This window comes from Physella acuta, unplaced genomic scaffold (genome assembly GCF_028476545.2).
Source record: "Physella acuta isolate Inbredline_101_S28 unplaced genomic scaffold, ASM2847654v3 ptg000275l, whole genome shotgun sequence".
NCBI lineage: Eukaryota > Metazoa > Mollusca > Gastropoda > Physidae > Physella > Physella acuta.
Genome location: NW_026731794.1, coordinates 481030 through 508959, shown reverse-complemented (window position 1 = coordinate 508959; position 27930 = coordinate 481030). Strand labels below are relative to the sequence as shown.

The following is a 27930-nucleotide window of genomic DNA, read 5'->3' as shown; positions in this document are numbered from 1 at the left end:
ACCACTATCAGCTGACTCCCATACAACCAACCACTATCAGCTGACTCCCATACAACCAACCACTATCAGCTGACTCCCATACAACCAACCACTATCAGCTGACTCCAATACAACCAACCACTATCAGCTGACTCCCATACAACCAACCACTATCAGCTGACTCCCATACAACCAACCACTATCAGCTGACTCCCATACAACCAACCACTACTGATAGCATGAAAATTTACCAGGCTTTAGCTGGCCTCCTGACCTTTGACCCCTTGACCTTTGACTTCCTGTCCTTTGGCCCATACCCTCCCATTGGTTCCCAGTATTTGCAGATTCCTGTTTCAAATGGAAAAAAACATCATCAAATGACCCACACTTTTTTAAAGAGTTAAATACTGGTCAGGTATTGTATATCATAATAATAAATAAATATATGTATAGAAACTAAAATTTCTGTTCTTTTTATTAGATCTTGACCTATAAATTTAGTCCGTGCAATTGGAAAAGTTACTAAAAAGTGAATAACAAACTGACATTCTAAAACTGAATGACAAACTGACATTCTAAAACTGAATGACAAACTGACATTATAAAACTGAAGGACAAACTGACATTCTAAAAGTGAATGACAAAATGACATTCTAAAACTGAATGACAGACTGACATTCTAAAAGTGAATGACAACTAACATTGAGCATGTTGAAAGCTGGCATGCTGTTGGAAGAGTCGTCAGTAGAGCCTGCCCTAGCTGACTGGCTGCTGCGTGACTGGGTGCGCTGGTAGGGTCGTTTCCGTGGACTCGGCTCAGAGCCACCGTCATCGTTGTTTTCCGTGAAAGGGCTGCTGGTGGCGCTGGAGCTTTTGCTGGAAAGTTTTTTAAGTGTTTGTTTATAAATAGCCGACATTTACAATTTGTATTTAGAGTTAGAGAATTCATTGATTCATCAACTGATGTCATCAAAAAGATACAAATGTTATAGTCTGGATGAATATGATTCTACCTAGTTGAAAATGGAAATGATGAAATATACCTTTATATAACAGATGTATGACCGGATGACTTACTTTTTAGACAATTGAACAGTCTCCAGTTTTTTCAGAACTATTTGGTAATCATCCCACACCGTTGGTTCTTTCCCTGTCAGATAGAGAATAATATAGGTCATCAGTGTTAGATGGTCAAACTTGTCATCAGTGGATTCTCTTGTGTCAGATGGTCAAACTTGTCATCAGTGGATTCTCTTGTGTCAGATGGTCAAACTTGTCATCAGTGGATTCTCTTGTGTCAGATGGTCAAACTTGTCATCAGTGGATTCTCTTGTGTCAGATGGTCAAACTTGTCATCAGTGGATTCTCTTGTGTCAGATGGTCAAACTTGTCATCAGTGGATTCTCTTGTGTCAGATGGTCAAACTTGTCATCAGTGGATTCTCTTGTGTCAGATGGTCAAACTTGTCATCAGTGGATTCTCTTGTGTCAGATGGTCAAACTTGTCATCAGTGGATTCTCTTGTGTCAGATGGTCAAACTTGTCATCAGTGGATTCTCTTGTGTCAGATGGTCAAACTTGTCATCAGTGGATTCTCTTGTGTCAGATGGTCAAACTTGTGGACATGAATGTAGTGAAGGACTTAGGCTTGTAGATGGAAGTTTTGTAAAGAAGTTTTTAGAAGAGAAGAAGATGCTGGGAAATAGGACACCAGCCAGAGTGGAGAACCTCGGCCTACCCCCTTTATAATCTTTCAAGATTCTGGCCGACAACTTCTCCTTTGGAGTGTACAAGAAGCGAGCAACTGTTTCATTTCCACTTTTAATTCCAGTGACGGCTCCAAAGAGAGTGTTTTTCTGTATGGTACTGATCATAATAGGGACAGACACAACCTCAGCTGTTGGAGGAGATCACAGCATATTTACATGTCAATCATCCAGTAGGCTCACATGTCAATCATCCAGTAGGCTAACATGTCAATCATCCAGTAGGCTAACATGTCAATCATCCAGTAGGCTAACATGTCAATCATCCAGTAGGCTAACATGTCAATCATCCAGTATGCTAACATGTCAATCATCCAACTATTGTGACGTCCATACAATGTTCACACAAAATATTTCCCTACCCTCCTGACCCTGGTCCTCCCCCGCCATTTTGACGTCCATGGTGAGGGCTGCGGTGGCATCTCTAGAGCTCATGTTTTTGATGGGGGAGGAGATGCTGGGCCTGAGGATGAAGGTCCCAATGGCCTGGTCTTTGTCCTCCAGTATTTGGCGGGCCGTGGCTTCACTGCAGAACCCGTAGATAATGCTGGGGACCCAAAATTTCTTAACATTATGCAATGAATCCAATTTGAACAAGGGAATTGCTGCAGTGAATCAATTTTTAATTTAAAACAAACACAAGTTGACCAAATCAGAATCGTTAATGGCGAATGGAATACTTAGCTTCTATTCTGATTAGTACTAAGCCTATCCCCTCAAAATATACAATCCTGAAAAGTTTGACTATCTATATGACCATACTGATTAAAATCAACATTATCTAACAAAATAAAATCATGTTTAGTTTTGTTTTTTTACTTCAATGATGTGAAAGTAAAACATCTTTCATGAAATTAAAACTCAAATCTTAGTGATATGAAAGTACAATCTATTCTATAAAATCTCAAGTCTTACTGACCCACTAAGTGATATGAAAGTACAATCTATTCTATAAAATCTCAAGTCTTACTGACCCACTAAGTGATATGAAAGTACAATCTATTCTATAAAATCTCAAGTCTTACTGACCCACTAAGTGATATGAAAGTACAATCTATTCAATAGAATTTGAATCAGTTACCCATCTAGCCAAGGCTTGAGCAAAAAGTTCTTCAGGCTGTAGATGACTGCATGGAACCACGTGTAGAAGGAAAATGGCAGATCTTCATTTTTCCTTGTTTTCTTCATTTTGTCCTGCACAGTCAACAAAACACTTTTCTATGGAGCTCTTTTTCAATCACAGTTCTAACTTGGTGCTTTTTCAAATCATTGGATTAGAATTCACACAAAAATAATTTGATTGTACTTTAAAAAGTGGCCACCAACCTTAATAAATCCTTGCATAGTGACTCTTCCTCCACTGATACCTACACACAAGAGATTTACTATTTTAGACAGGCTAACCTTTTATATAGGTCTATTTATAAAACATCATGATTCCTAAATTCTTGTTTAATACAAAACTAATTGATAAAGAGTTTGCATATTTTTTAATGTTTAACTTAATTTAGTTCAACTTGAAATAGAATTGTTACATTAGTTCAACTTGAAATAGAATTGTTACATTTGTTCAACTTGAAATAGAATTGTTACATTAGTTCAACTTGAAATAGAATTGTTACACTAGTTCAACTTGAAATAGAATTGTTACATGAGTCAGAGAGGTCTGTAAAAATATTGAGCAAACTGTAGGTCAAAGTTCAAATGGTTTAGTGAGCTCACTTGGCAATCTGCTGGCTAAAAACTGTTTTTCTTCCTGACTCAAGGCTCTGTGCTTTTTACTCAGGTGTTTGACCCTGTTGTCCAGCATTGAGACCACCTCGTCAACACTCAGGCTGTCTGGACACTGGAAGCTGCCGGAGTACTGAGGGGACAATGGACAGCTTCATTAGAACACAACAAGAGGGGACAATGGACAGCTTCATTAGAACACAACAAGAGGTGTCTAATTTATATATACATATATTTACATATATAAAATAGAGTTACTATTGTTCAAGTATTTATAACCTTACAAGCTGACCATCTGCATACCATACGCAGCTATTTAGTTGTTTTATTTTCTACTTTTCAGTAATTCATAATTTGTGAATTCAACACTCCCTCCCTGCCTCCCTGAAAGAAGCCACCCATGACGACAGTTTACAGACGACAATGAAAATATCAAGCAGAACTTCTTACCTCTCCTTAGTTTCAAATCGTTTAAAAGCTAAATTATCTGCCCCTAATAGCTGTCACTAATTCGACCAGGCTCAACAATTGTAAACATTCGGGGTGAACCTTAGCTCACTAGAATGGTGTAGTGGGGGTGGTAGCTATGTGCCTAGAGAGCGGGGGAGTAAAGGCGTGCGTTTCCCGTAAGAGAATTATATATATAGATTTTATCTTTAAGTCAAGAACACATTGTAGATTTGTGTGGCCAATGTGCACTAGTCTGTATACATTGATACATGCGGGAAAATTCTTCAATGTAAATTAGTATTTATCCATCATCAAAGATAAAAAAAATGTCAATTATATTTATATGTGACGTCACGACACTGCCTGTCAATTATATTTATGTGATACGTCACGACACTGCTTGTCAAATATATTAATGTGTCATGTAATAAAAAAGAGATCATGGAGAAGAACGTCAGAAGATGAGTCAAAGGTCAAAGACACACGGACACAGATAAGGAGAGGTGTACAGACCAGAGTGGACACAGATAAGGAGAGGTGTACAGACCAGAGTGGACACAGATAAGGAGAGGTGTACAGACCAGAGTGGACACAGATAAGGAGAGGTGTACAGACCAGAGTGGACACAGATAAGGAGAGGTGTACAGACCAGAGTGGACACAGATAAGGAGAGGTGTACAGACCAGAGTGGACACAGATAAGGAGAGGTGTACAGACCAGAGTGGACACAGATAAGGAGAGATGTACAGACCAGAGTGGACACAGATAAGGAGAGGTGTACAGACCAGGGTGGACACAGATAAGGAGAGGTGTACAGACCAGAGTGGACACAGATAAGGAGAGGTGTACAGACCAGAGTGGACACAGATAAGGAGAGGTGTACAGACCAGAGTGGACACAGATAAGGAGAGGTGTACAGACCAGAGTGGACACAGATAAGGAGAGGTGTACAGACCAGAGTGGACACAGATAAGGAGAGGTGTACAGACCAGGGTGGACACAGATAAGGAGAGGTGTACAGACCAGAGTGGACACAGATAAGGAGAGGTGTACAGACCAGAGTGGACACAGATAAGGAGAGGTGTACAGACAAGGGTGGACACAGATAAGGAGAGGTGTACAGACCAGAGTGGACACAGATAAGGAGAGGTGTACAGACCAGGGTGGACACAGATAAGGAGAGGTGTACAGACCAGAGTGGACACAGATAAGGAGAGGTGTACAGACCAGGGTGGACACAGATAAGGAGAGGTGTACAGACCAGAGTGGACACAGATAAGGAGAGGTGTACAGACCAGGGTGGACACAGATAAGGAGAGGTGTACAGACCAGAGTCCTGAGGGGACCACTAAGGGTCAAGTAATAAAAAAAGAATGAGCCCCATCAGCACCCCCTCTCCTAGCATCCACTGCTTAAACTTACGCTAGTTGTGTCTTGTATGTTACAGACAAAAAGAAGTGAGTACAGAACATACCAAGTCTGGAGAGTTGGCACAGTACCACATCTTGGCACCAATCAGTTCCAGGATCTGGTTGGATCCAGTGTTGAACATGAACGGCAGCGACAGGGTCTGAAAACATGCAAACATTTTTACATAGCAGGGGCACAACTGGACACAAACATACCTGATACAAACTGGACACAAACATACCTGATACAACTGGACACAAACATACCTGATACAAATGGACAAAATCAAACATACCTGATACAACTGGACACAAACATACCTGATACAACTGGACACAAACATACCTGATACAACTGGACACAAACATACCTGATACAACTGGACACAAACATACCTGATACAACTGGACACAAACATACCTGATACAACTGGACACAAACATACCTGATACAACTGGACACAAACATACCTGATACAACTGGACAAAATCAAACATACCAGATCTTTAGAAATTTAAATTCTGTTCTTATTACGAGATACATGCAGCAGTTTGACAACATATCCCAACCTGTCCTTTACACACCACATGAGAAAGTTTTAAGATTTCTGTTTGTTTGGCCTACCTCCACTGTATAGTCGTGTCTGTTTGGCCTACCTCCACTGTATAGTTGTGTCTGTTTGTTTGGCCTACCTCCACTGTATAGTCGTGTCTGTTTGGCCTACCTGCACTGTATAGTCGTGTCTGTTTGTTTGGCCTACCTCCACTGTATAGTCGTGTCTGTTTGGCCTACCTCCACTGTATAGTCGTGTTTGTTTGGCCTACCTCCACTGTATAGTCGTGTCTGTTTGGCCTACCTGCACTGTATAGTCGTGTCTGTTTGTTTGGCCTACCTCCACTGTATAGTCGTGTCTGTTTGGCCTACCTGCACTGTATAGTCGTGTCTGTTTGTTTGGCCTACCTCCACTGTATAGTCGTGTCTGTTTGTTTGGCCTACCTCCACTGTATAGTCGTGTCTGTTTGGCCTACCTCCACTGTATAGTCGTGTCTGTTTGTTTGGCCTACCTCCACTGTATAGTCGTGTCTGTTTGTTTGGCCTACCTCCACTGTATAGTTGTGTCTGTTTGGCCTACCTCCACTGTATAGTCGTGTCTGTTTGTTTGGCCTACTTCCACTGTATAGTCGTGTCTGTTTGTTTGGCCTACCTCCACTGTATAATCGTGTCTGTTTGTTTGGCCTACCTCCACTGTATAGTCGTGTCTGTTTGGCCTACCTCCACTGTATAGTCGTGTCTGTTTGGCCTACCTCCACTGTATAGTCGTGTCTGTTTGGCCTACCTCCACTGTATAGTCGTGTTTGTCTGTTTGGCCTACCTCCACTGTATAGTCGTGTCTGTTTGGCCTACCTCCACTGTATAGTCGTGTTTGTTTGGCCTACCTCCACTGTATAGTTGTGTTTGTTTGGCCTACCTCCACTGTATAGTCGTGTTTGTTTGGCCTACCTCCACTGTATAGTTGTGTTTGTTTGGCCTACCTCCACTGTATAGTCGTGTTTGTTTGGCCTACCTCCACTGTATAGTTGTGTTTGTTTGGCCTACCTCCACTGTATAGTCGTGTTTGTTTGGCCTACCTCCACTGTATAGTTGTGTTTGTTTGGCCTACCTCCACTGTATAGTTGTGTTTGTTTGGCCTACCTCCACTGTATAGTCGTGTTTGTTTGGCCTACCTCCACTGTATAGTCGTGTCTGTTTGTTTGACCTACCTCCACTGTATAGTCGTGTTTGTTTGGCCTACCTCCACTGTATAGTCGTGTCTGTTTGTTTGGCCTACCTCCACTGTATAGTCGTGTCTGTTTGTTTGGCCTACCTCCACTGTATAGTCGTGTCTGTTTGGCCTACCTCCACTGTATAGTCGTGTCTGTTTGTTTGGCCTACCTCCACTGTATAATCGTGTCTGTTTGGCCTACCTCCACTGTATAGTCGTGTCTGTTTGGCCTACCTCCACTGTATAGTCGTGTCTGTTTGGCCTACCTCCACTGTATAGTCGTGTCTGTTTGTTTGGCCTACCTCCACTGTATAGTCGTGTCTGTTTGTTTGGCCTACCTCCACTGTATAGTCGTGTCTGTTTGGCCTACCTCCACTGTATAGTCGTGTCTGTTTGGCCTACCTCCACTGTATAGTCGTGTTTGTTTGGCCTACCTCCACTGTATAGTCGTGTTTGTTTGGCCTACCTCCACTGTATAATCGTGTCTGTTTGGCCTACCTCCACTGTATAGTCGTGTCTGTTTGGCCTACCTCCACTGTATAATCGTGTCTGTTTGGCCTACCTCCACTGTATAATCGTGTCTGTTTGGCCTACCTCCACTGTATAGTCGTGTTTGTTTGGCCTACCTCCACTGTATAGTTGTGTTTGTTTGGCCTACCTCCACTGTATAGTCGTGTTTGTTTGGCCTACCTCCACTGTATAGTTGTGTTTGTTTGGCCTACCTCCACTGTATAGTCGTGTTTGTTTGGCCTACCTCCACTGTATAGTTGTGTTTGTTTGGCCTACCTCCACTGTATAGTTGTGTTTGTTTGGCCTACCTCCACTGTATAGTCGTGTTTGTTTGGCCTACCTCCACTGTATAGTCGTGTTTGTTTGGCCTACCTCCACTGTATAGTCGTGTCTGTTTGTTTGGCCTACCTCCACTGTATAGTCGTGTTTGTTTGGCCTACCTCCACTGTATAGTCGTGTCTGTTTGTTTGGCCTACCTCCACTGTATAGTCGTGTCTGTTTGTTTGGCCTACCTCCACTGTATAGTCGTGTCTGTTTGGCCTACCTCCACTGTATAGTCGTGTCTGTTTGTTTGGCCTACCTCCACTGTATAGTCGTGTCTGTTTGTTTGGCCTACCTCCACTGTATAGTCGTGTCTGTTTGTTTGGCCTACCTCCACTGTATAGTCGTGTCTGTTTGTTTGGCCTACCTCCACTGTATAGTCGTGTCTGTTTGGCCTACCTCCACTGTATAGTCGTGTCTGTTTGTTTGGCCTACCTCCACTGTATAGTCGTGTCTGTTTGGCCTACCTCCACTGTATAGTCGTGTCTGTTTGTTTGGCCTACCTCCACTGTATAGTCGTGTCTGTTTGGCCTACCTCCACTGTATAGTCGTGTCTGTTTGGCCTACCTCCACTGTATAGTCGTGTCTGTTTGTTTGGCCTACCTCCACTGTATAGTCGTGTCTGTCTGTTTGGCCTACCTCCACTGTATAGTCGTGTCTGTTTGTTTGGCCTACCTCCACTGTATAGTCGTGTCTGTTTGGCCTACCTCCACTGTATAGTCGTGTCTGTTTGGCCTACCTCCACTGTATAGTCGTGTCTGTTTGTTTGGCCTACCTCCACTGTATAGTCGTGTCTGTTTGTTTGGCCTACCTCCACTGTATAGTCGTGTCTGTTTGGCCTACCTCCACTGTATAGTCGTGTCTGTTTGTTTGGCCTACCTCCACTGTATAATCGTGTCTGTTTGGCCTACCTCCACTGTATAGTCGTGTCTGTTTGGCCTACCTCCACTGTATAGTCGTGTCTGTTTGGCCTACCTCCACTGTATAGTCGTGTCTGTTTGTTTGGCCTACCTCCACTGTATAGTCGTGTCTGTTTGTTTGGCCTACCTCCACTGTATAGTCGTGTCTGTTTGGCCTACCTCCACTGTATAGTCATGTCTGTTTGTTTGGCCTACCTCCACTGTATAGTCGTGTCTGTTTGGCCTACCTCCACTGTATAGTCATGTCTGTTTGTTTGGTCTACCTCCACTGTATAGTTGTGTCTGTTTGCTTGGCCTACCTCCACTGTATAGTCGTGTCTGTTTGGCCTACCTCCACTGTATAGTTGTGTCTGTTTGTTTGGCCTACCTCCACTGTATAGTCGTGTCTGTTTTGCCTACCTCCACTGTATAGTTGTGTCTGTTTGGCCTACCTCCACTGTATAGTCGTGTCTGTTTGTTTGGCCTACCTCCACTGTATAGTCGTGTCTGTTTGGCCTACCTCCACTGTATAGTCGTGTCTGTTTGTTTGGCCTACCTCCACTGTATAGTCGTGTCTGTTTGTTTGGCCTACCTCCACTGTATAGTCGTGTCTGTTTGTTTGGCCTACCTCCACTGTATAGTCGTGTCTGTTTGTTTGGCCTACCTCCACTGTATAGTCGTGTCTGTTTGGCCTACCTCCACTGTATAGTCGTGTCTGTTTGTTTGGCCTACCTCCACTGTATAGTCGTGTCTGTTTGGCCTACCTCCACTGTATAGTCGTGTCTGTTTGGCCTACCTCCACTGTATAGTCGTGTCTGTTTGGCCTACCTCCACTGTATAGTCGTGTCTGTTTGGCCTACCTCCACTGTATAGTCGTGTCTGTTTGGCCTACCTCCACTGTATAGTCGTGTCTGTCTGTTTGGCCTACCTCCACTGTATAGTCGTGTCTGTCTGTTTGGCCTACCTCCACTGTATAGTCGTGTCTGTTTGTTTGGCCTACCTCCACTGTATAGTCATGTTTGTTTGGCCTACCTCCACTGTATAGTCGTGTCTGTTTGTTTGGCCTACCTCCACTGTATAGTCGTGTCTGTTTGTTTGGCCTACCTCCACTGTATAGTCGTGTCTGTCTGTTTGGCCTACCTCCACTGTATAGTCGTGTCTGTCTGTTTGGCCTACCTCCACTGTATAGTCGTGTCTGTTTGGCCTACCTCCACTGTATAGTCGTGTCTGTTTGGCCTACCTCCACTGTATAGTCGTGTCTGTTTGTTTGGCCTACCTCCACTGTATAGTCGTGTCTGTTTGTTTGGCCTACCTCCACTGTATAGTCGTGTCTGTTTGGCCTACCTCCACTGTATAGTCGTGTCTGTTTGTTTGGCCTACCTCCACTGTATAGTCGTGTCTGTTTGGCCTACCTCCACTGTATAGTCGTGTCTGTTTGTTTGGCCTACCTCCACTGTATAGTCGTGTCTGTTTGTTTGGCCTACCTCCACTGTATAGTTGTGTCTGTTTGTTTGGCCTACCTCCACTGTATAGTCGTGTCTGTTTGTTTGGCCTACCTCCACTGTATAGTCGTGTCTGTTTGTTTGGCCTACCTCCACTGTATAGTCGTGTCTGTTTGGCCTACCTCCACTGTATAGTTGTGTTTGTCTGTTTGGCCTACCTCCACTGTATAGTCGTGTCTGTTTGTTTGGCCTACCTCCACTGTATAGTCGTGTCTGTTTGTTTGGCCTACCTCCACTGTATAGTCTTGTCTGTTTGGCCTACCTCCACTGTATAGTCGTGTCTGTTTGGCCTACCTCCACTGTATAGTCGTGTCTGTTTGGCCTACCTCCACTGTATAGTCGTGTCTGTTTGTTTGGCCTACCTCCACTGTATAGTCGTGTCTGTTTGGCCTACCTCCACTGTATAGTCGTGTCTGTTTGTTTGGCCTACCTCCACTGTATAGTCGTGTCTGTTTGTTTGGCCTACCTCCACTGTATAGTCGTGTCTGTTTGTTTGGCCTACCTCCACTGTATAGTCGTGTCTGTTTGTTTGGCCTACCTCCACTGTATAGTCGTGTTTGTTTGGCCTACCTCCACTGTATAGTCGTGTCTGTTTGGCCTACCTCCACTGTATAGTCGTGTCTGTTTGTTTGGCCTACCTCCACTGTATAGTCGTGTCTGTTTGTTTGGCCTACCTCCACTGTATAGTCGTGTCTGTTTGTTTGGCCTACCTCCACTGTATAGTCGTGTCTGTTTGTTTGGCCTACCTCCACTGTATAGTCGTGTTTGTTTGGCCTACCTCCACTGTATAGTCGTGTCTGTTTGGCCTACCTCCACTGTATAGTCGTGTCTGTTTGTTTGGCCTACCTCCACTGTATAGTCGTGTTTGTTTGGCCTACCTCCACTGTATAGTCGTGTCTGTTTGTTTGGCCTACCTCCACTGTATAGTCGTGTCTGTTTGTTTGGCCTACCTCCACTGTATAGTCGTGTCTGTTTTGCCTACCTCCACTGTATAGTTGTGTCTGTTTGGCCTACCTCCACTGTATAGTCGTGTCTGTTTGTTTGGCCTACCTCCACTGTATAGTCGTGTCTGTTTGGCCTACCTCCACTGTATAGTCGTGTCTGTTTGTTTGGCCTACCTCCACTGTATAGTCGTGTCTGTTTGTTTGGCCTACCTCCACTGTATAGTCGTGTCTGTTTGTTTGGCCTACCTCCACTGTATAGTCGTGTCTGTTTGTTTGGCCTACCTCCACTGTATAGTCGTGTCTGTTTGTTTGGCCTACCTCCACTGTATAGTCGTGTCTGTTTGTTTGGCCTACCTCCACTGTATAGTCGTGTCTGTTTTGCCTACCTCCACTGTATAGTTGTGTCTGTTTGGCCTACCTCCACTGTATAGTCGTGTCTGTTTGTTTGGCCTACCTCCACTGTATAGTCGTGTCTGGTTGTTTGGCCTACCTCCACTGTATAGTCGTGTCTGTTTGTTTGGCCTACCTCCACTGTATAATCGTGTCTGTTTGGCCTACCTCCACTGTATAGTCGTGTCTGTTTGGCCTACCTCCACTGTATAGTCGTGTCTGTTTGTTTGGCCTACCTCCACTGTATAGTCGTGTCTGTTTGTTTGGCCTACCTCCACTGTATAGTCGTGTCTGTTTGTCCTACCTCCACTGTATAATCGTGTCTGTTTGGCCTACCTCCACTGTATAGTCGTGTCTGTTTGTTTGGCCTACCTCCACTGTATAGTCGTGTCTGTTTGTTTGGCCTACCTCCACTGTATAGTCGTGTCTGTTTGTTTTGCCTACCTCCACTGTATAGTTGTGTCTGTTTGTTTGGCCTACCTCCACTGTATAGTCGTGTCTGTTTGTTTGGCCTACCTCCATTGTATAGTCGTGTCTGTTTGACCTACCTCCACTGTATAGTCGTGTCCATTGTATCTGAGACTGATGGTGTAGATGAGCCTAAAGAACTGCTTGTAGACGTTGTCCTTTACACACCACATGAGAAAGTTTTAAGATTTCTGTTTGTTTGGCCTACCTCCACTGTATAGTCGTGTCTGTTTTGCCTACCTCCACTGTATAGTCGTGTCTGTTTGGCCTACCTCCACTGTATAATCGTGTCTGTTTGTTTGGCCTACCTCCACTGTATAGTCGTGTCTGTTTTGCCTACCTCCACTGTATAGTCGTGTCTGTTTGGCCTACCTCCACTGTATAATCGTGTCTGTTTGTTTGGCCTACCTCCACTGTATAGTCGTGTCTGTTTGGCCTACCTCCACTGTATAGTCGTGTCTGTTTGGCCTACCTCCACTGTATAGTCGTGTTTGTTTGGCCTACCTCCACTGTATAGTCGTGTCTGTTTGTTTGGCCTACCTCCACTGTATAGTCGTGTCTGTTTGGCCTACCTCCACTGTATAGTCGTGTCTGTTTGTTTGGCCTACCTCCACTGTATAGTCGTGTCTGTTTGGCCTACCTCCACTGTATAGTCGTGTCTGTTTGGCCTACCTCCACTGTATAGTCGTGTCTGTTTGGCCTACCTCCACTGTATAGTCGTGTCTGTTTGTTTGGCCTACCTCCACTGTATAGTCGTGTCTGTTTGGCCTACCTCCACTGTATAGTCGTGTCTGTTTGTTTGGCCTACCTCCACTGTATAGTCGTGTTTGTTTGGCCTACCTCCACTGTATAGTCGTGTCTGTTTGGCCTACCTCCACTGTATAGTCGTGTCTGTTTGTTTGGCCTACCTCCACTGTATAGTCGTGTCTGTTTGGCCTACCTCCACTGTATAGTCGTGTCTGTTTGGCCTACCTCCACTGTATAGTCGTGTCTGTTTGTTTGGCCTACCTCCACTGTATAGTCGTGTTTGTCTGTTTGGCCTACTTCCACTGTATAGTCGTGTCTGTTTGTTTGGCCTACCTCCACTGTATAGTCGTGTTTGTTTGGCCTACCTCCACTGTATAGTCGTGTTTGTTTGGCCTACCTCCACTGTATAGTCGTGTTTGTTTGGCCTACCTCCACTGTATAGTCATGTTTGTTTGGCCTACCTCCACTGTATAGTCGTGTCTGTTTGTTTGGCCTACCTCCACTGTATAGTCGTGTTTGTTTGGCCTACCTCCACTGTATAGTCGTGTCTGTTTGGCCTACCTCCACTGTATAGTCGTGTCTGTTTGTTTGGCCTACCTCCACTGTATAGTCGTGTTTGTTTGGCCTACCTCCACTGTATAGTCATGTTTGTTTGGCCTACCTCCACTGTATAGTCGTGTCTGTTTGTTTGGCCTACCTCCACTGTATAGTCGTGTCTGTTTGTTTGGCCTACCTCCACTGTATAGTCGTGTTTGTTTGTTTGGCCTACCTCCACTGTATAGTCGTGTCTGTTTGTTTGGCCTACCTCCACTGTATAGTCGTGTCTGTTTGGCCTACCTCCACTGTATAGTCGTGTCTGTTTGTTTGGCCTACCTCCACTGTATAGTCGTGTCTGTTTGGCCTACCTCCACTGTATAGTCATGTTTGTTTGGCCTACCTCCACTGTATAGTCGTGTCTGTTTGTTTGGCCTACCTCCACTGTATAGTCGTGTCTGTTTGTTTGGCCTACCTCCACTGTATAGTCGTGTTTGTTTGTTTGGCCTACCTCCACTGTATAGTCGTGTCTGTTTGTTTGGCCTACCTCCACTGTATAGTCGTGTCTGTTTGGCCTACCTCCACTGTATAGTCGTGTCTGTTTGGCCTACCTCCACTGTATAGTCGTGTCTGTTTGACCTACCTCCACTGTATAGTCGTGTTTGTTTGGCCTACCTCCACTGTATAGTCGTGTCCATTGTATCTGAGACTGATGGTGTAGATGAGCCTAAAGAACTGCTTGTAGACGTTGTCCTTTACACACCACATGAGAAAGTTTTAAGATTTCTGTTTGTTTGGCCTACCTCCACTGTATAGTCGTGTCTGTTTGTTTGGCCTACCTCCACTGTATAGTCGTGTCTGTTTGTTTGGCCTACCTCCACTGTATAGTCGTGTCTGTTTGGCCTACCTCCACTGTATAGTCGTGTCTGTTTGTTTGGCCTACCTCCACTGTATAGTTGTGTCTGTTTGGCCTACCTCCACTGTATAGTCGTGTCTGTTTGTTTGGCCTACCTCCACTGTATAGTCGTGTCTGTTTGACCTACCTCCACTGTATAGTCGTGTCTGTTTGTTTGGCCTACCTCCACTGTATAGTCGTGTTTGTTTGGCCTACCTCCACTGTATAGTCGTGTCTGTTTGGCCTACCTCCACTGTATAGTCGTGTCTGTTTGGCCTACCTCCACTGTATAGTCGTGTCTGTTTGTTTGGCCTACCTCCACTGTATAGTCGTGTCTGTTTGTTTGGCCTACCTCCACTGTATAGTCATGTTTGTTTGGCCTACCTCCACTGTATAGTCGTGTCTGTTTGTTTGGCCTACCTCCACTGTATAGTCATGTCTGTTTGGCCTACCTCCACTGTATAGTCGTGTCTGTTTGGCCTACCTCCACTGTATAGTCGTGTCTGTTTGGCCTACCTCCACTGTATAGTCGTGTCTGTCTGTTTGGCCTACCTCCACTGTATAGTCGTGTCTGTTTGTTTGGCCTACCTCCACTGTATAGTCGTGTCTGTTTGTTTGGCCTACCTCCACTGTATAGTCGTGTCTGTTTGACCTACCTCCACTGTATAGTCGTGTCTGTTTGTTTGGCCTACCTCCACTGTATAGTCGTGTCTGTTTGTTTGGCCTACCTCCACTGTATAGTCGTGTCTGTTTGTTTGGCCTACCTCCACTGTATAGTCGTGTCTGTTTGTTTGGCCTACCTCCACTGTATAGTCGTGTCTGTTTGTTTGGCCTACCTCCACTGTATAGTCGTGTTTGTTTGTTTGGCCTACTTCCACTGTATAGTCGTGTCTGTTTGTTTGGCCTACTTCCACTGTATAGTCGTGTCTGTTTGTTTGGCCTACCTCCACTGTATAGTCGTGTTTGTCTGTTTGGCCTACCTCCACTGTATAGTCGTGTCTGTTTGTTTGGCCTACCTCCACTGTATAGTCGTGTTTGCTTGGCCTACCTTCACTGTATAGTCGTGTTTGTTTGGCCTACCTCCACTGCATAGTCGTGTCTGTTTGGCCTACCTCCACTGTATAGTCGTGTCCATTGTATCTGAGACTGATGGTGTAGATGAGCCTAAAGAACTGCTTGTAGACGTTGTTCTGCTCCACCCTGAAGAAGTTGTTGATGGTGACATTCTTGAAGGTCACGTCCAGATAAACTGGCGTCTTGTCCACCTGCCACTCAAATTTTAAATTGCTTTTGGACTCCAGGCCAGTCTGTGTCGTTTGGGCCAAATCTTTCTCTGCCACCAGGTCCAGTGTAGCGCCACACAATTCCAGATTTTGTAAACACTCGCAGCCCAGTAGTCTGTCAGCATTCAAATGGTAAGGGGGGGGGGGGGAGGGAGATGGGAGGAGTTATTGCATTTCAAAAGAAAATGTAATGCTTTTAAAAGCATCAATATATAAAGTATATATAAAATTCTCATCTTGTTCATTATACCACAGCATAATGACATGAAGTTTAATAATTAAAAGAACAGTGACATTCACTGTTACAATAAATCAAAAGAAAAAAATCATTGAAATTAAAATAGGTAATAGCAAAGGCAATTCTCTCCATATAACTCAAGGTTTCTCCTATAACTTTGTTCTAGTCTCAAATATAAATTACCTGACAGTTGTTTCAAAAGTTTGAGAATTACATGATAGTTGTTTCAAAAGTTTGAAAATTACCTGACAGTTGTTTCAAAAGTTTGAGAATTACCTGACAGTTGTTTCAAAAGTTTGAGAATTACCTGACAGTTGTTTCAAAAGTTTGAGAATTACCTGACAGTTGTTTCAAAAGTTTGAGAATTACCTGAGAGTTGTTTCAAAAGTTTGAGAATTACCTGACAGTTGTTTCAAAAGTTTGATTTTTCTTTGTGCAGTAGCTTCTGCCTTCTTTCTTCTTTTTTTCCTTCCCACTTTTTCCTGGTTCGTCTTTTTCTTTTTTCTTCACGTCCCTTTCATTTTCAATGCTAATGACATCATTTGGTTGTTTGAGGACAACAGCTTGTTTGCTGTGGTGGGAGGGGAACAAAACTTGTAGCCACTTCTTACAAACTAGGCAGAAAACTTGTAAGACTTTACAGCAGCTATTACATGACTTAAGACTTTAAGCAACCATTACATGACTTAAGACTTTAAGCAGCTATTACATGACTTAAGCAGCCATTACATGACTTAAGACTTACTCTGAAAGAAAGAGTTTCTCCAGCTCCATAAATTCCTGCAACAGTGACCTCATTTCACCCTCAAAAGTCTGGACGCCAAGTTCATCAACAGCATCCTCCTGTTGGTCACAGAACTGGCTAAACCAGTCCGGGACTTTTTTCAGTATTTCTCCCACAGAATGAAATCTACACACACAATTTTCATCTGATCAATGGGAGATGCTGATAGTTAAGGGTCATCAATCAATGGGAGATGCTGATAGTTAAGTGTCATCAATCAACGACCTCCAACGTTCAATCAGAGGGGGGGGGGGGGGGGGGGCTTAGACTTTTGCAGCAATTGAGTGTGGGGTTAAAATGAGACAAAAATGCATGACACACTTTATAGACTATGCCTAAAATTAAAATATTAAACTGATTAATTTTGAGGAGGTAAAGTTTTCTGTTCCAGTGTCCTAATTATGTCTAAGCCCCACTAGTAGTGAGTAGAAAAGATACCAGTAACAAGACATTTTGACTAACTTTCTAATGAGTGGGTTCAGTCTAATTTCTGGCCCAACTCCGACGTTAAACCTGGCCTCGTCATTTCTCCACCTAGCCACTTGCTGGTGCAGCTCCTGCAGCGAGCTCAGCAGCGAGACGTGCACCATGTTCAGGTTGGCCCGGATTACCTGCATGACAGACAGACAGACAGATCAGGTCAAACATCTGCTGGCCACAAAGTGGGGAATGGAAACTTGGTGTGACAATGTTGGAGCTAAAACTGAACCCTACCGTCTGAAGATCATGAATATTTTTTGATATTGCTTCACACTGGGCAGTCACAGTTACAGCATCTGTCACTCTGTTCCTCAAGTCCATTTCATCTAACTGCTCAATATCTAGGGTGGACAAACACTGGCTGTTACATTCAAATATCTAGGGTGGACAAACACTGGCTGTTACATTCAAATATCTAGGGTGGACAAACACTGGCTGTTACATTCAAATATCTAGGGTGGACAAACACTGGCTGTTACATTCAAATATCTAGGGTGGACAAACACTGGCTGTTACATTCAAATATCTAGGGTGGACAAACACGGGCTGTTACATTCAAATATCTAGGGTGGACAAACACTGGCTGTTACATTCAAATATCTAGGGTGGACAAACACTGGCTGTTACATTCAAATATCTAGGGTGGACAAACACTGGCTGTTACATTCAAATATCTAGGGTGGACAAACACTGGCTGTTACATTCAAATATCTAGGGTGGACAAACACTGGCTGTTACATTCAAATATCTAGGGTGGACAAACACTGGCTGTTACATTCAAATATCTAGGGTGGACCAACACTGGCTGTTACATTCAAATATCTAGGGTGGACAAACACTGGCTGTTACATTCAAATATCTAGGGTGGACAAACACTGGCTGTTACATTCAAATATCTAGGGTGGACAAACACTGGCTGTTACATTCAAATATCTAGGGTGGACAAACACGGGCTGTTACATTCAAATATCTAGGGTGGACAAACACTGGCTGTTACATTCAAATATCTAGGGTGGACAAACACTGGCTGTTACATTCAAATATCTAGGGTGGACAAACACTGGCTGTTACATTCAAATATCTAGGGTGGACAAACACTGGCTGTTACATTCAAATATCTAGGGTGGACAAACACTGGCTGTTACATTCAAATATCTAGGGTGGACAAACACTGGCTGTTACATTCAAATATCTAGGGTGGACAAACACTGGCTGTTACATTCAAATATCTAGGGTGGACAAACACTGGCTGTTACATTCAAATATCTAGGGTGGACCAACACTGGCTGTTACATTCAAATATCTAGGGTGGACAAACACTGGCTGTTACATTCAAATATCTAGGGTGGACAAACACTGGCTGTTACATTCAAATTTCTAGGGTGGACAAACACTGGCTGTTACATTCAAATATCTAGGGTGGACAAACACGGGCTGTTACATTCAAATATCTAGGGTGGACAAACACTGGCTGTTACATTCAAATATCTAGGGTGGACAAACACGGGCTGTTACATTCAAATATCTAGGGTGGACAAACACGGGCTGTTACATTCAAATATCTAGGGTGGACAAACACTGGCTGTTACATTCAAATATCTAGGGTGGACAAACACGGGCTGTTACATTCAAATATCTAGGGTGGACAAACACGGGCTGTTACATTCAAATATCTAGGGTGGACAAACACTGGCTGTTACATTCAAATATCTAGGGTGGACAAACACTGGCTGTTACATTCAAATATCTAGGGTGGACAAACACTGGCTGTTACATTCAAATATCTAGGGTGGACAAACACGGGCTGTTACATTCAAATATCTAGGGTGGACAAACACTGGCTGTTACATTCAAATATCTAGGTCGATAGAGATGGTTAGACAATTTACACTTAGTGGGCTACATTATTTTATAGTGGGCTACATAATTTGCATAGGCTGCTACATCATTTTCAAAGTAAGCAACATCATTAGTGTCCATAGTCTAGTCTAGAATTAGTGACCACAGCCTAGTCTAGAATTAATTAGTGACCACAGTCTAGTCTAAAATTAGTGTCCAAAGTCTAGTTGAGAATTAGTGTCCACAGTCTAGTCTAAAATTAGTGTCCATAGACTAGTTTAGAATTAGTGTCCACAGTCTAGTCTAGAATTAGTGTCCATAGACTAGTTTAGAATTAGTGTCCACAGTCTAGTCTAGAATTAGTGTCCACAGTCTAGTCTAGAATTAATTAGTGTCCACAGTCTAGTCTAGAATTAGTGTCCACAGTCTAGTCTAGAATTAGTGTCCACAGTCTAGTCTAGAATTAATTAGTGTCCACAGTCTAGTTTAGAATTAGTGTCCACAGTCTAGTCTAGAATTAGTGTCCACAGTCTAGTCTAGAATTAATTAGTGTCCACAGTCTAGTCTAGAATTAGTGTCCACAGTCTAGTCTAGAATTAGTGTCCACAGTCTAGTCTAGAATTAATTAGTGTCCACAGTCTAGTCTAGAATTAGTGTCCACAGTCTAGTTTAGAATTAGTGACACAGTCTAGTCTAGAATTAGTGTCCAGTCTAGTCTAGAATTAGTGTCCAGTCTAGTCTAGAATTAGTGATCACAGTCTAGTCTAAAATAAGTGACCACAGTCTAAAATATTTGAGTACAAGACTTAGCACTTGTGATAAGCCTTGAATGGCAGACACAGATCAGGAGATGAGATAATGCATGGATTCAAGAATCTGCTCTAGTTACACAATTTTAGTCTAGCACACTATACTTGAGATACCCATCTAAAAATTTGAGTTTTTAGAATTCCCATCTTCAAGCTGCTTTTGATTGTCTAGTTCTAGTTGTTGTGCTTAGAGAGTTGAAGCAAAATGTTTAGCAATAAATAGTCAAGCATGGAATCCATTTGTTTTGTTTTATACGAACCTTCTTCTGTCGGATAATTGGTTGGATTGAAACGCCTCAGGTCCTCTCGGTACTTGTCTAGTTCCTCCAACTTTTTTAGGTAAGTGTCAATCTCCTAGAAAATCAATAGGCACGTTTCATTACAACTGGGGTCTATTTTAAAGAATTAATCTGGTGAAAACTGTTAAAAATAATTAAGTAAATATATCTGTCTGCCTTATGGTCTGTTTCATGGTCAGTCTGTCTTATGGTCTATCTATATATATATATATATATATATATATATATATATATATATATATATATATATATATATATATATATATATATATATATATATATATATATATATATATATGTGACCTTGTACTAAAGTTTACATTTGAGTGCCTTACATCAATAAATGTAGTCTTAAGATAATCATCACTGTGTGAAGTTTCCTCATACAATATATATATATATATGTGTGTGTGAGCTTGTACTAAACTTTACATTTGAGTGCCTTACATCAATAAATGTAGTCTTAAGATAATCATCACTGTGTGAAGTTTCCTCATACACGTCCTCTGGGCTGTGTGGCTCTGGGCTCATTTGCCCACTCATCTCCAGCTCCTAGAAAATAATTCTTTTATTATCAAGTTGTTCAATTTTTTCTGTTGCAATCAAATAGTTGTACAAATAGTGTAAAATATTATTTCGTTTTAAAAAAAAAGATAACTGAGTAAAATGTTTAGCAGCAACAATTAAGTTTTGCATTATTTAACTCCATTTAGTTGGGTATTTCCAATTATTAAAAATTAAAACAATTTTTAAAAAGATACTATGACTGTTACCCTAAACTATGTAAGCAGAATTGAATGAATTAACTATATGTAGTTGAGAACTAAGGAAGAATAATGCTAGCATTGCCACAGGTAAAAAATGGGTAGCTAGGGGCAAGTTTAGGTAAGTAAAAAGTTTAGGTAAGTAAAAAGTTAAGGTAAGTGGTAAGTTTAGGTAAGTGGCAAGTTTAGGTAAGTGGTAAGTTTAGGTAAGTGGTAAGTTTAGCAATGGCAAGAAAAGGATGTCAGTCCATTGCAGATGAGGATTTCACAAATTAATTTAGCACACAGGGTCAATTGGTTCAATTCTGACAGTATCCACTACCCACTGTCCACTAGACACTACCCACTGTCCACTAGACACTACCCACTGTCCACTAGACACTACCCACTGTCCACTAAACACTACCCACTGTCCACTAGACACTACCCACTGTCCACTACCCACTGTCCACTAGACTACCCACTGTCTACTACCCACTAGACACTACCCACTGTCCACTAGACACTACCCACTGTCCACTAGACACTACCCACTGTCTACTAGACACTACCCACTGTCCACTAGACACTACCCACTGTCCACTAGACTACCCACTGTCTACTACCCACTAGACACTACCCACTGTCCACTAGACACTACCCACTGTCCACTAGACTACCCACTGTCTACTACCCACTAGACACTACCCACTGTCTACTAGACACTACCCACTGTCCACTAGACACTACCCACTGTCCACTAGACACTACCCACTGTCCACTAGACACTACCCACTGTCCACTAGACACTACCCACTGTCCACTACCCACTAGACACTACCCACTAGACACTACCCACTGTCCACTAGACACTACCCACTAGACACTACCCACTAGACACTACCCACTGTCTACTACCCACTAGACACTACCCACTGTCTACAAGACACCCCATATAAGCTATACAGTAGTAAATCCACCCTATATGTACTCCAATTGAAGAATTCAATATAACAATAATGGTTAGAAAATAAAACCTTCAATTTATAATATATTTTTTTATATCAATCGATATTGATACAGCATTAACTGAATGTGGACAAAATATATTTGAAAAGAAAAAGTTTAAAAGGAACACTAAAATATAAATACAGGCATGGCAGTTATTCTAAAAGCTTACAAGAATGAATTAACCTTATTTTAGTTTTTTATATTTTATTTTTAAGTTTAGGTGAGAAATGAAGTTGCAGTGATTAAAAATATTTGTGTAAGCAAAAAATAAGCTATGGTGCCTAACTCTTTAACTGCTGCAGCTAATTAATTGGTGGCAATATAGGTGCTTAACTCTTTAACTGCTGCAGCTAATTAATTGGTGGCAATATAGGTGCTTAACTCTTTAACTGCTGCAGCTAATCATAGGGTGGCAACACAGAAACACAGGCGTGTAAGCAAAGTTGCTACAGAGAAAATGTTTTAACCAACACTACATTCTCAAGTTTTATCAGACTAGAATGATTTGGAAATGTATTTTTTAATTTGAAATAGTTTAAAGCTTAGCAATAAAAAAAGTTTTTAAAGAATTTTGATTCGGATAAAATAAAATTTGGATACTCTTGTGCATTACAAAAATAAGCGTTTTTTTTTTTATAGCTTAAACAATTTAGCTCAACAAGTGTGTGGACAAAATGGCCGCCATGTTTATGGGGCCAACACTTACACATCTGCCCTGCACTAAATTAATGGGCCACTGGGGCCAACTGGGCCTCAAACTTAGGGGATCCAACTGGAAGTATAAATTATTTATAACAGATGACAGAGGTCACTACCAAAAGAGAAACATAATCTGTCATGAATGTATCAATAACAGGTGACAGAGGTCACTACCAAAAGAGAAACATAATCTGTCATGAATGTATCAATCAAAGAATGGAACAGCACCTTAAACACATTAGCTGAGTGCTGTAGAACATCTGGCTACAAAATTGTTCTGGCACAAATTTAGTCACTGACCTTCATGATGTCGGCCTCATTCTGTAGACAACGAGCCATTTCTCTCATAAATTTGGGATGGTCTTTGCCAAACTTCTCCTAAATAAAGGACATGCCACACAGTCATGATTCATGAACACATTGTAGAACAAAAAATACAATTTGGGATATTGTTTTAAAATAATTGTCAGATCTGGATCTTCTTCTTCGTTCTTAATTATTAGTGTTGAAGGGGATCGAGATTTATCTGCCAGTGGGTTTGAACTCGAGACTTTGTACGAATTTATCAACCATGAGCTTTTTGCCGACTCGACCACGCCTCCAACACAATTAAGCGTTACGTGTCAACTGGTTATGCACCATTGACTCCGATTTCAGCCTGCTTTTTTCTTTTGGATAATATTTACGGTTTTACATCTGAAATGGAATGTTCCATTCCTTAAAGTCAGTAGATTTACAACTGAATTGGAATGTTACTTACCTGAAGAATATTCCTATCATTGATCATAAACATGGCATTGTCATTTGGATTTTTGCTATTAAATATGAAAGCATTCATCATGCCTTCAATCTCCTGAAATTTTCTAGTTGCTTCCCTTAAGCTCTCTGGATCATTTCTCTCACAGCCATCTGCCACTGTTTGCCTAAGTGGACATCAAACAAGTTATATAGGGCTACCAGAGGGTCAGGCTACCAGGCTCAGGCATTAAATTATGTAAATAGAATGTCTTACCATTAAATTATGTAAATAGAATGTCTTACCATTAAATTATGTAAATAAAATATCTTACCATTAAATTATGTAAATAAAATATCTTACTATTAAATTATGTCAATAAAATGTCTTACCATTAAATTATGTAAATAGAATGTCTTACCATTAAATTATGCCAATAAAATGTCTTACCATTAAATTATGTCAATAAAATATCTTACCATTAAATTATATAAATAAAATGTCTTACCATTAAATTATGTCAATAAAATGTCTTACCATTAAATTATGTCAATAAAATGTCTTACCATCTGGAATAATAGTCAATGACATGAGCCAAACGTGTCCGCATGAATAATGGGATTTCAAGATAAATTGTTTTGGTCTCACTCCTATCTTGACTTAAATATTTCTTTATTTTTGTAAGTTTTCTATCAATTTCATCAATTTTTTCTGAATCCACGTCCATTTGGCTGAAAATTGTGATATATAATAATTGTTTAAGCACTGAATCACTGAGCTATGTACATTTTTTAAAAAACATTTCCATTCCAATAGGCTTTAAAAGCTGGTTACAATAGTTGTTGCTAAAAAGTGTATTTTTCAACCAAAATTTAATTTTTTTATAACATTTAAGAAATAAGTACAAAAAGACTTCCGGTTTTATTAAGGCTAGAAATATTCAAACAAAAAATTACAAGTAATATAATGGTAATTTAGCTACAGCACTTTTATTTTTAATTTGGATTAGTGGAGTCAGAGTGTTGGGGTGATAGGGAGTGTTGTATTATTTAATATGAATAAACTAGTAGGCTATACCCCATTGACAGCCATTGTGTATTTTATTACAGAAAACACTTGTTGTGACTTTTATTGTTTTACTTTCCCTGGCCACTACGGTTGACTTCAAGGAGGGGTTGAGGTGTGTTTTTTTTTTAATTGAAAAAATAATTTTAGGCGACTTTTCAACGGCATATATTCAATACAAAAATATGAAAATGAGTGTAATCATAGGTTCCAAAACTGCTTTAATTTTTTAGAATATAACTATAATTTTATCAATTGAAAAAGATTTTTTTTGAAAATTCAATATGATTACATAGACTTTTCAAGCCTATTGGTGCATGTCAAGAGTATTCAAGATAGATAATTGCAATTTGTTTAGGTGACAGATACATGTATGGGCAGTTTGTAAGATAATTTATTCTCCAGTGGGTACCTGACTCTAGTCCACCCAGCTCTGGTGGGTATCTGACTCTAGTCCACCCAGCTCTGATGGGTATCTGACTCTAGTCCACCCAGCTCTGGTGGGTACCTGACTCTAGTCCACCCAGCTCTGATGGGTACCTGACTCTAGTCCACCCAGCTCTGGTGGGTACCTGACTCTAGTCCACCCAGCTCTGATGGGTACCTGACTCTAGTCCACCCAGCTCTGATGGGTACCTGACTAGTCCACCCAGCTCTGATGGGTACCTGACTCTAGTCCACCCAGCTCTGATGGGTACCTGACTAGTCCACCCAGCTCTGATGGGTACCTGACTCTAGTCCACCCAGCTCTGGTGGGTAGCTGACTCTAATCCACCCAGCTCTGATGGGTACCTGACTCTAGTCCACCCAGCTCTGGTGGGTACCTGACTCTAGTCCACCCAGCTCTGGTGGGTACCTGACTCTAGTCCACCCAGCTCTGATGGGTACCTGACTAGTCCACCCAGCTCTGATGGGTACCTGACTCTAGTCCACCCAGCTCTGGTGGGTAGCTGACTCTAATCCACCCAGCTCTGATGGGTACCTGACTAGTCCACCCAGCTCTGATGGGTACCTGACTCTAGTCCACCCAGCTCTGGTGGGTAGCTGACTCTAGTCCACCCAGCTCTGATGGGTACCTGACTAGTCCACCCAGCTCTGATGGGTACCTGACTCTAGTCCACCCAGCTCTGATGGGTACCTGACTAGTCCACCCAGCTCTGATGGGTACCTGACTCTAGTCCACCCAGCTCTGGTGGGTAGCTGACTCTAATCCACCCAGCTCTGATGGGTAGCTGACTCTAGTCCACCCAGCTCTGGTGGGTACCTGACTCTAGTCCACCCAGCTCTGGTGGGTAGCTGACTCTAGTCCACCCAGCTCTGATGGGTACCTGACTCTAGTCCACCCAGCTCTGGTGGGTAGCTGACTCTAGTCCACCCAGCTCTGATGGGTATCTGACTCTAGTCCAGCCAGCTCTGATGGGTACCTGACTCTAGTCCACCCAGCTCTGGTGGGTAGCTGACTCTAGTCCACCCAGCTCTGGTGGGTACCTGACTCTAGTCCACCCAGCTCTGGTGGGTAGCTGACTCTAGTCCACCCAGCTCTGATGGGTACCTGACTCTAGTCCACCCAGCTCTGATGGGTACCTGACTCACTGAGTCCACCCAGCTCTAATGGGTACCTGACTCTAGTCCACCCAGCTCTGATGGGTAGCTGACTCTAGTCCACCCAGCTCTGGTGGGTACCTGACTCTAGTCCACCCAGCTCTGGTGGGTAGCTGACTCTAGTCCACCCAGCTCTGATGGGTACCTGACTCTAGTCCACCCAGCTCTGATGGGTACCTGACTCTAGTCCACCCAGCTCTGGTGGGTAGCTGACTCTAGTCCACCCAGCTCTGATGGGTAGCTGACTCTAGTCCACCCAGCTCTGGTGGGTACCTGACTCTAGTCCACCCAGCTCTGGTGGGTAGCTGACTCTAGTCCACCCAGCTCTGGTGGGTAGCTGACTCTAGTCCACCCAGCTCTGATGGGTATCTGACTCTAGTCCACCCAGCTCTGGTGGGTACCTGACTCTAGTCCACCCAGCTCTGGTGGGTACCTGACTCTAGTCCACCCAGCTCTGATGGGTACCTGACTCTAGTCCACCCAGCTCTGATGGGTACCTGACTCTAGTCCACCCAGCTCTGATGGGTAGCTGACTCTAGTCCACCCAGCTCTGGTGGGTACCTGACTCTAGTCCACCCAGCTCTGGTGGGTATCTGACTCTAGTCCAGCCAGCTCTGGTGGGTACCTGACTCTAGTCCACCCAGCTCTGATGGGTACCTGACTCTAGTCCACCCAGCTCTGGTGGGTAGCTGACTCTAGTCCACCCAGCTCTGGTGGGTACCTGACTCTAGTCCACCCAGCTCTGGTGGGTACCTGACTCTAGTCCACCCAGCTCTGATGGGTACCTGACTCTAGTCCACCCAGCTCTGATGGGTACCTGACTCTAGTCCACCCAGCTCTGATGGGTAGCTGACTCTAGTCCACCCAGCTCTGGTGGGTACCTGACTCTAGTCCACCCAGCTCTGGTGGGTACCTGACTCTAGTCCACTTAGCTCTGATGGGTACCTGACTCTAGTCCACCCAGCTCTGATGGGTACCTGACTCTAATCCACCCAGCTCTGGTGGGTACCTGACTCTAGTCCACCCAGCTCTGATGGGTACCTGACTAGTCCACCCAGCTCTGGTGGGTACCTGACTCTAGTCCAGCCAGCTCTGGTGGGTAGCTGACTCTAATCCACCCAGCTTTAGTGGGTAGCTGACTCTAGTCCACCCAGCTCTGATGGGTACCTGACTCTAGTCCATCCAGCTTTAGTGGGTAGCTGACTCGCATTAGGGAAATAAAGGCTGCTGTGGCATTAAACTGAACACACTAGGCCTAAATACTTTATGCTGAGGTCACAGAACATGTGTACTCTACTTCATCTGCCATATTAACAACATTTTTACAAATAAATTCTAGCAGGAAAAATATGTGGGCATTATTAGACACTACTAACCTTTGTATTGAACTAGCCATGTTTTTCAACCAAATTTTGAAATCTGAAATAAAGTCAGAGAAAAGAGCAAGAATAATTAATTATTATTAATTATGTACGTGACAGGTTTTTGCCTGTAACCACCTGTCTGTTACTACCTGCATGTAACCACCTGCCTGTAACCACCTGTCACTACCTAATAATTAATAATCTTCATACTTCATAAATAATATTATTATAATATTATTTTATTAAGTCATAAGACGATAAGTATCGATAAGTCATAATTTTAAAAAAAAATAATTTTATTTACCTAGTGAGGCCCTATCAGATAGGGCCTATCTACGAGTATCTAGATCTATTACTAGATTTATAATTAGTTATTACTATTATTTACTATTATATTATTTATTAATTTATTATAGGCCTACTATTTCTTTTTAATTTTTTATATCTAGATCTAGATCTAGACAGTAGTTATTCCTAGCTCTATTACTATCATCTATGTAATAGCACAAACTACTGCACAACATCCAGTCTAGAGTCTCGCTTAGAAACGTTAGCGTCATGAGTAAGAATAGGCTAGGGTCTAGATCTAGCAGAAAACACAATTTTTTTTAAGAAAATGCTGTTTTTTTTTTTCGTCTCGTGGAAAGAGCTGGTCTAGATCTATATTCTTG

General features: G+C 42.6%; 1 protein-coding gene across 3 annotated transcripts in view; it reads right to left on the bottom strand.

Moving 5' to 3' along the window:
- LOC131939325 (uncharacterized) overlaps positions 1–27702 on the bottom strand; it is a 33651-nt gene extending 5949 nt beyond the window's left edge. Inside the window, exons 1-22 of one of the 3 annotated variants that reach the window (XM_059297553.1) lie at positions 27564–27702; positions 27272–27314; positions 23795–23959; positions 23253–23415; positions 22793–22870; positions 22500–22565; positions 20487–20591; positions 20001–20094; positions 17327–17433; positions 17075–17223; positions 16574–16738; positions 16229–16399; positions 15420–15705; positions 5400–5495; positions 3467–3608; positions 3071–3111; positions 2826–2938; positions 2107–2291; positions 1717–1875; positions 1057–1129; positions 681–855; positions 231–327 (exon numbers count right to left, since the gene is read on the bottom strand). In XM_059297553.1, coding sequence (XP_059153536.1) covers positions 231–327; positions 681–855; positions 1057–1129; positions 1717–1875; positions 2107–2291; positions 2826–2938; positions 3071–3111; positions 3467–3608; positions 5400–5495; positions 15420–15705; positions 16229–16399; positions 16574–16738; positions 17075–17223; positions 17327–17433; positions 20001–20094; positions 20487–20591; positions 22500–22565; positions 22793–22870; positions 23253–23415; positions 23795–23959; positions 27272–27291 — 2650 coding nt within the window. In that variant the 5' untranslated portion in view covers positions 27292–27314; positions 27564–27702. The remainder of the gene's footprint in view (positions 1–230; positions 328–680; positions 856–1056; positions 1130–1716; positions 1876–2106; positions 2292–2825; positions 2939–3070; positions 3112–3466; positions 3609–5399; positions 5496–15419; positions 15706–16228; positions 16400–16573; positions 16739–17074; positions 17224–17326; positions 17434–20000; positions 20095–20486; positions 20592–22499; positions 22566–22792; positions 22871–23252; positions 23416–23794; positions 23960–27271; positions 27315–27563) is intronic. The other 2 variants (XM_059297555.1, XM_059297554.1) reach the window with 2 other exon arrangements.
- Positions 27703–27930: the final 228 nt, after the last annotated feature.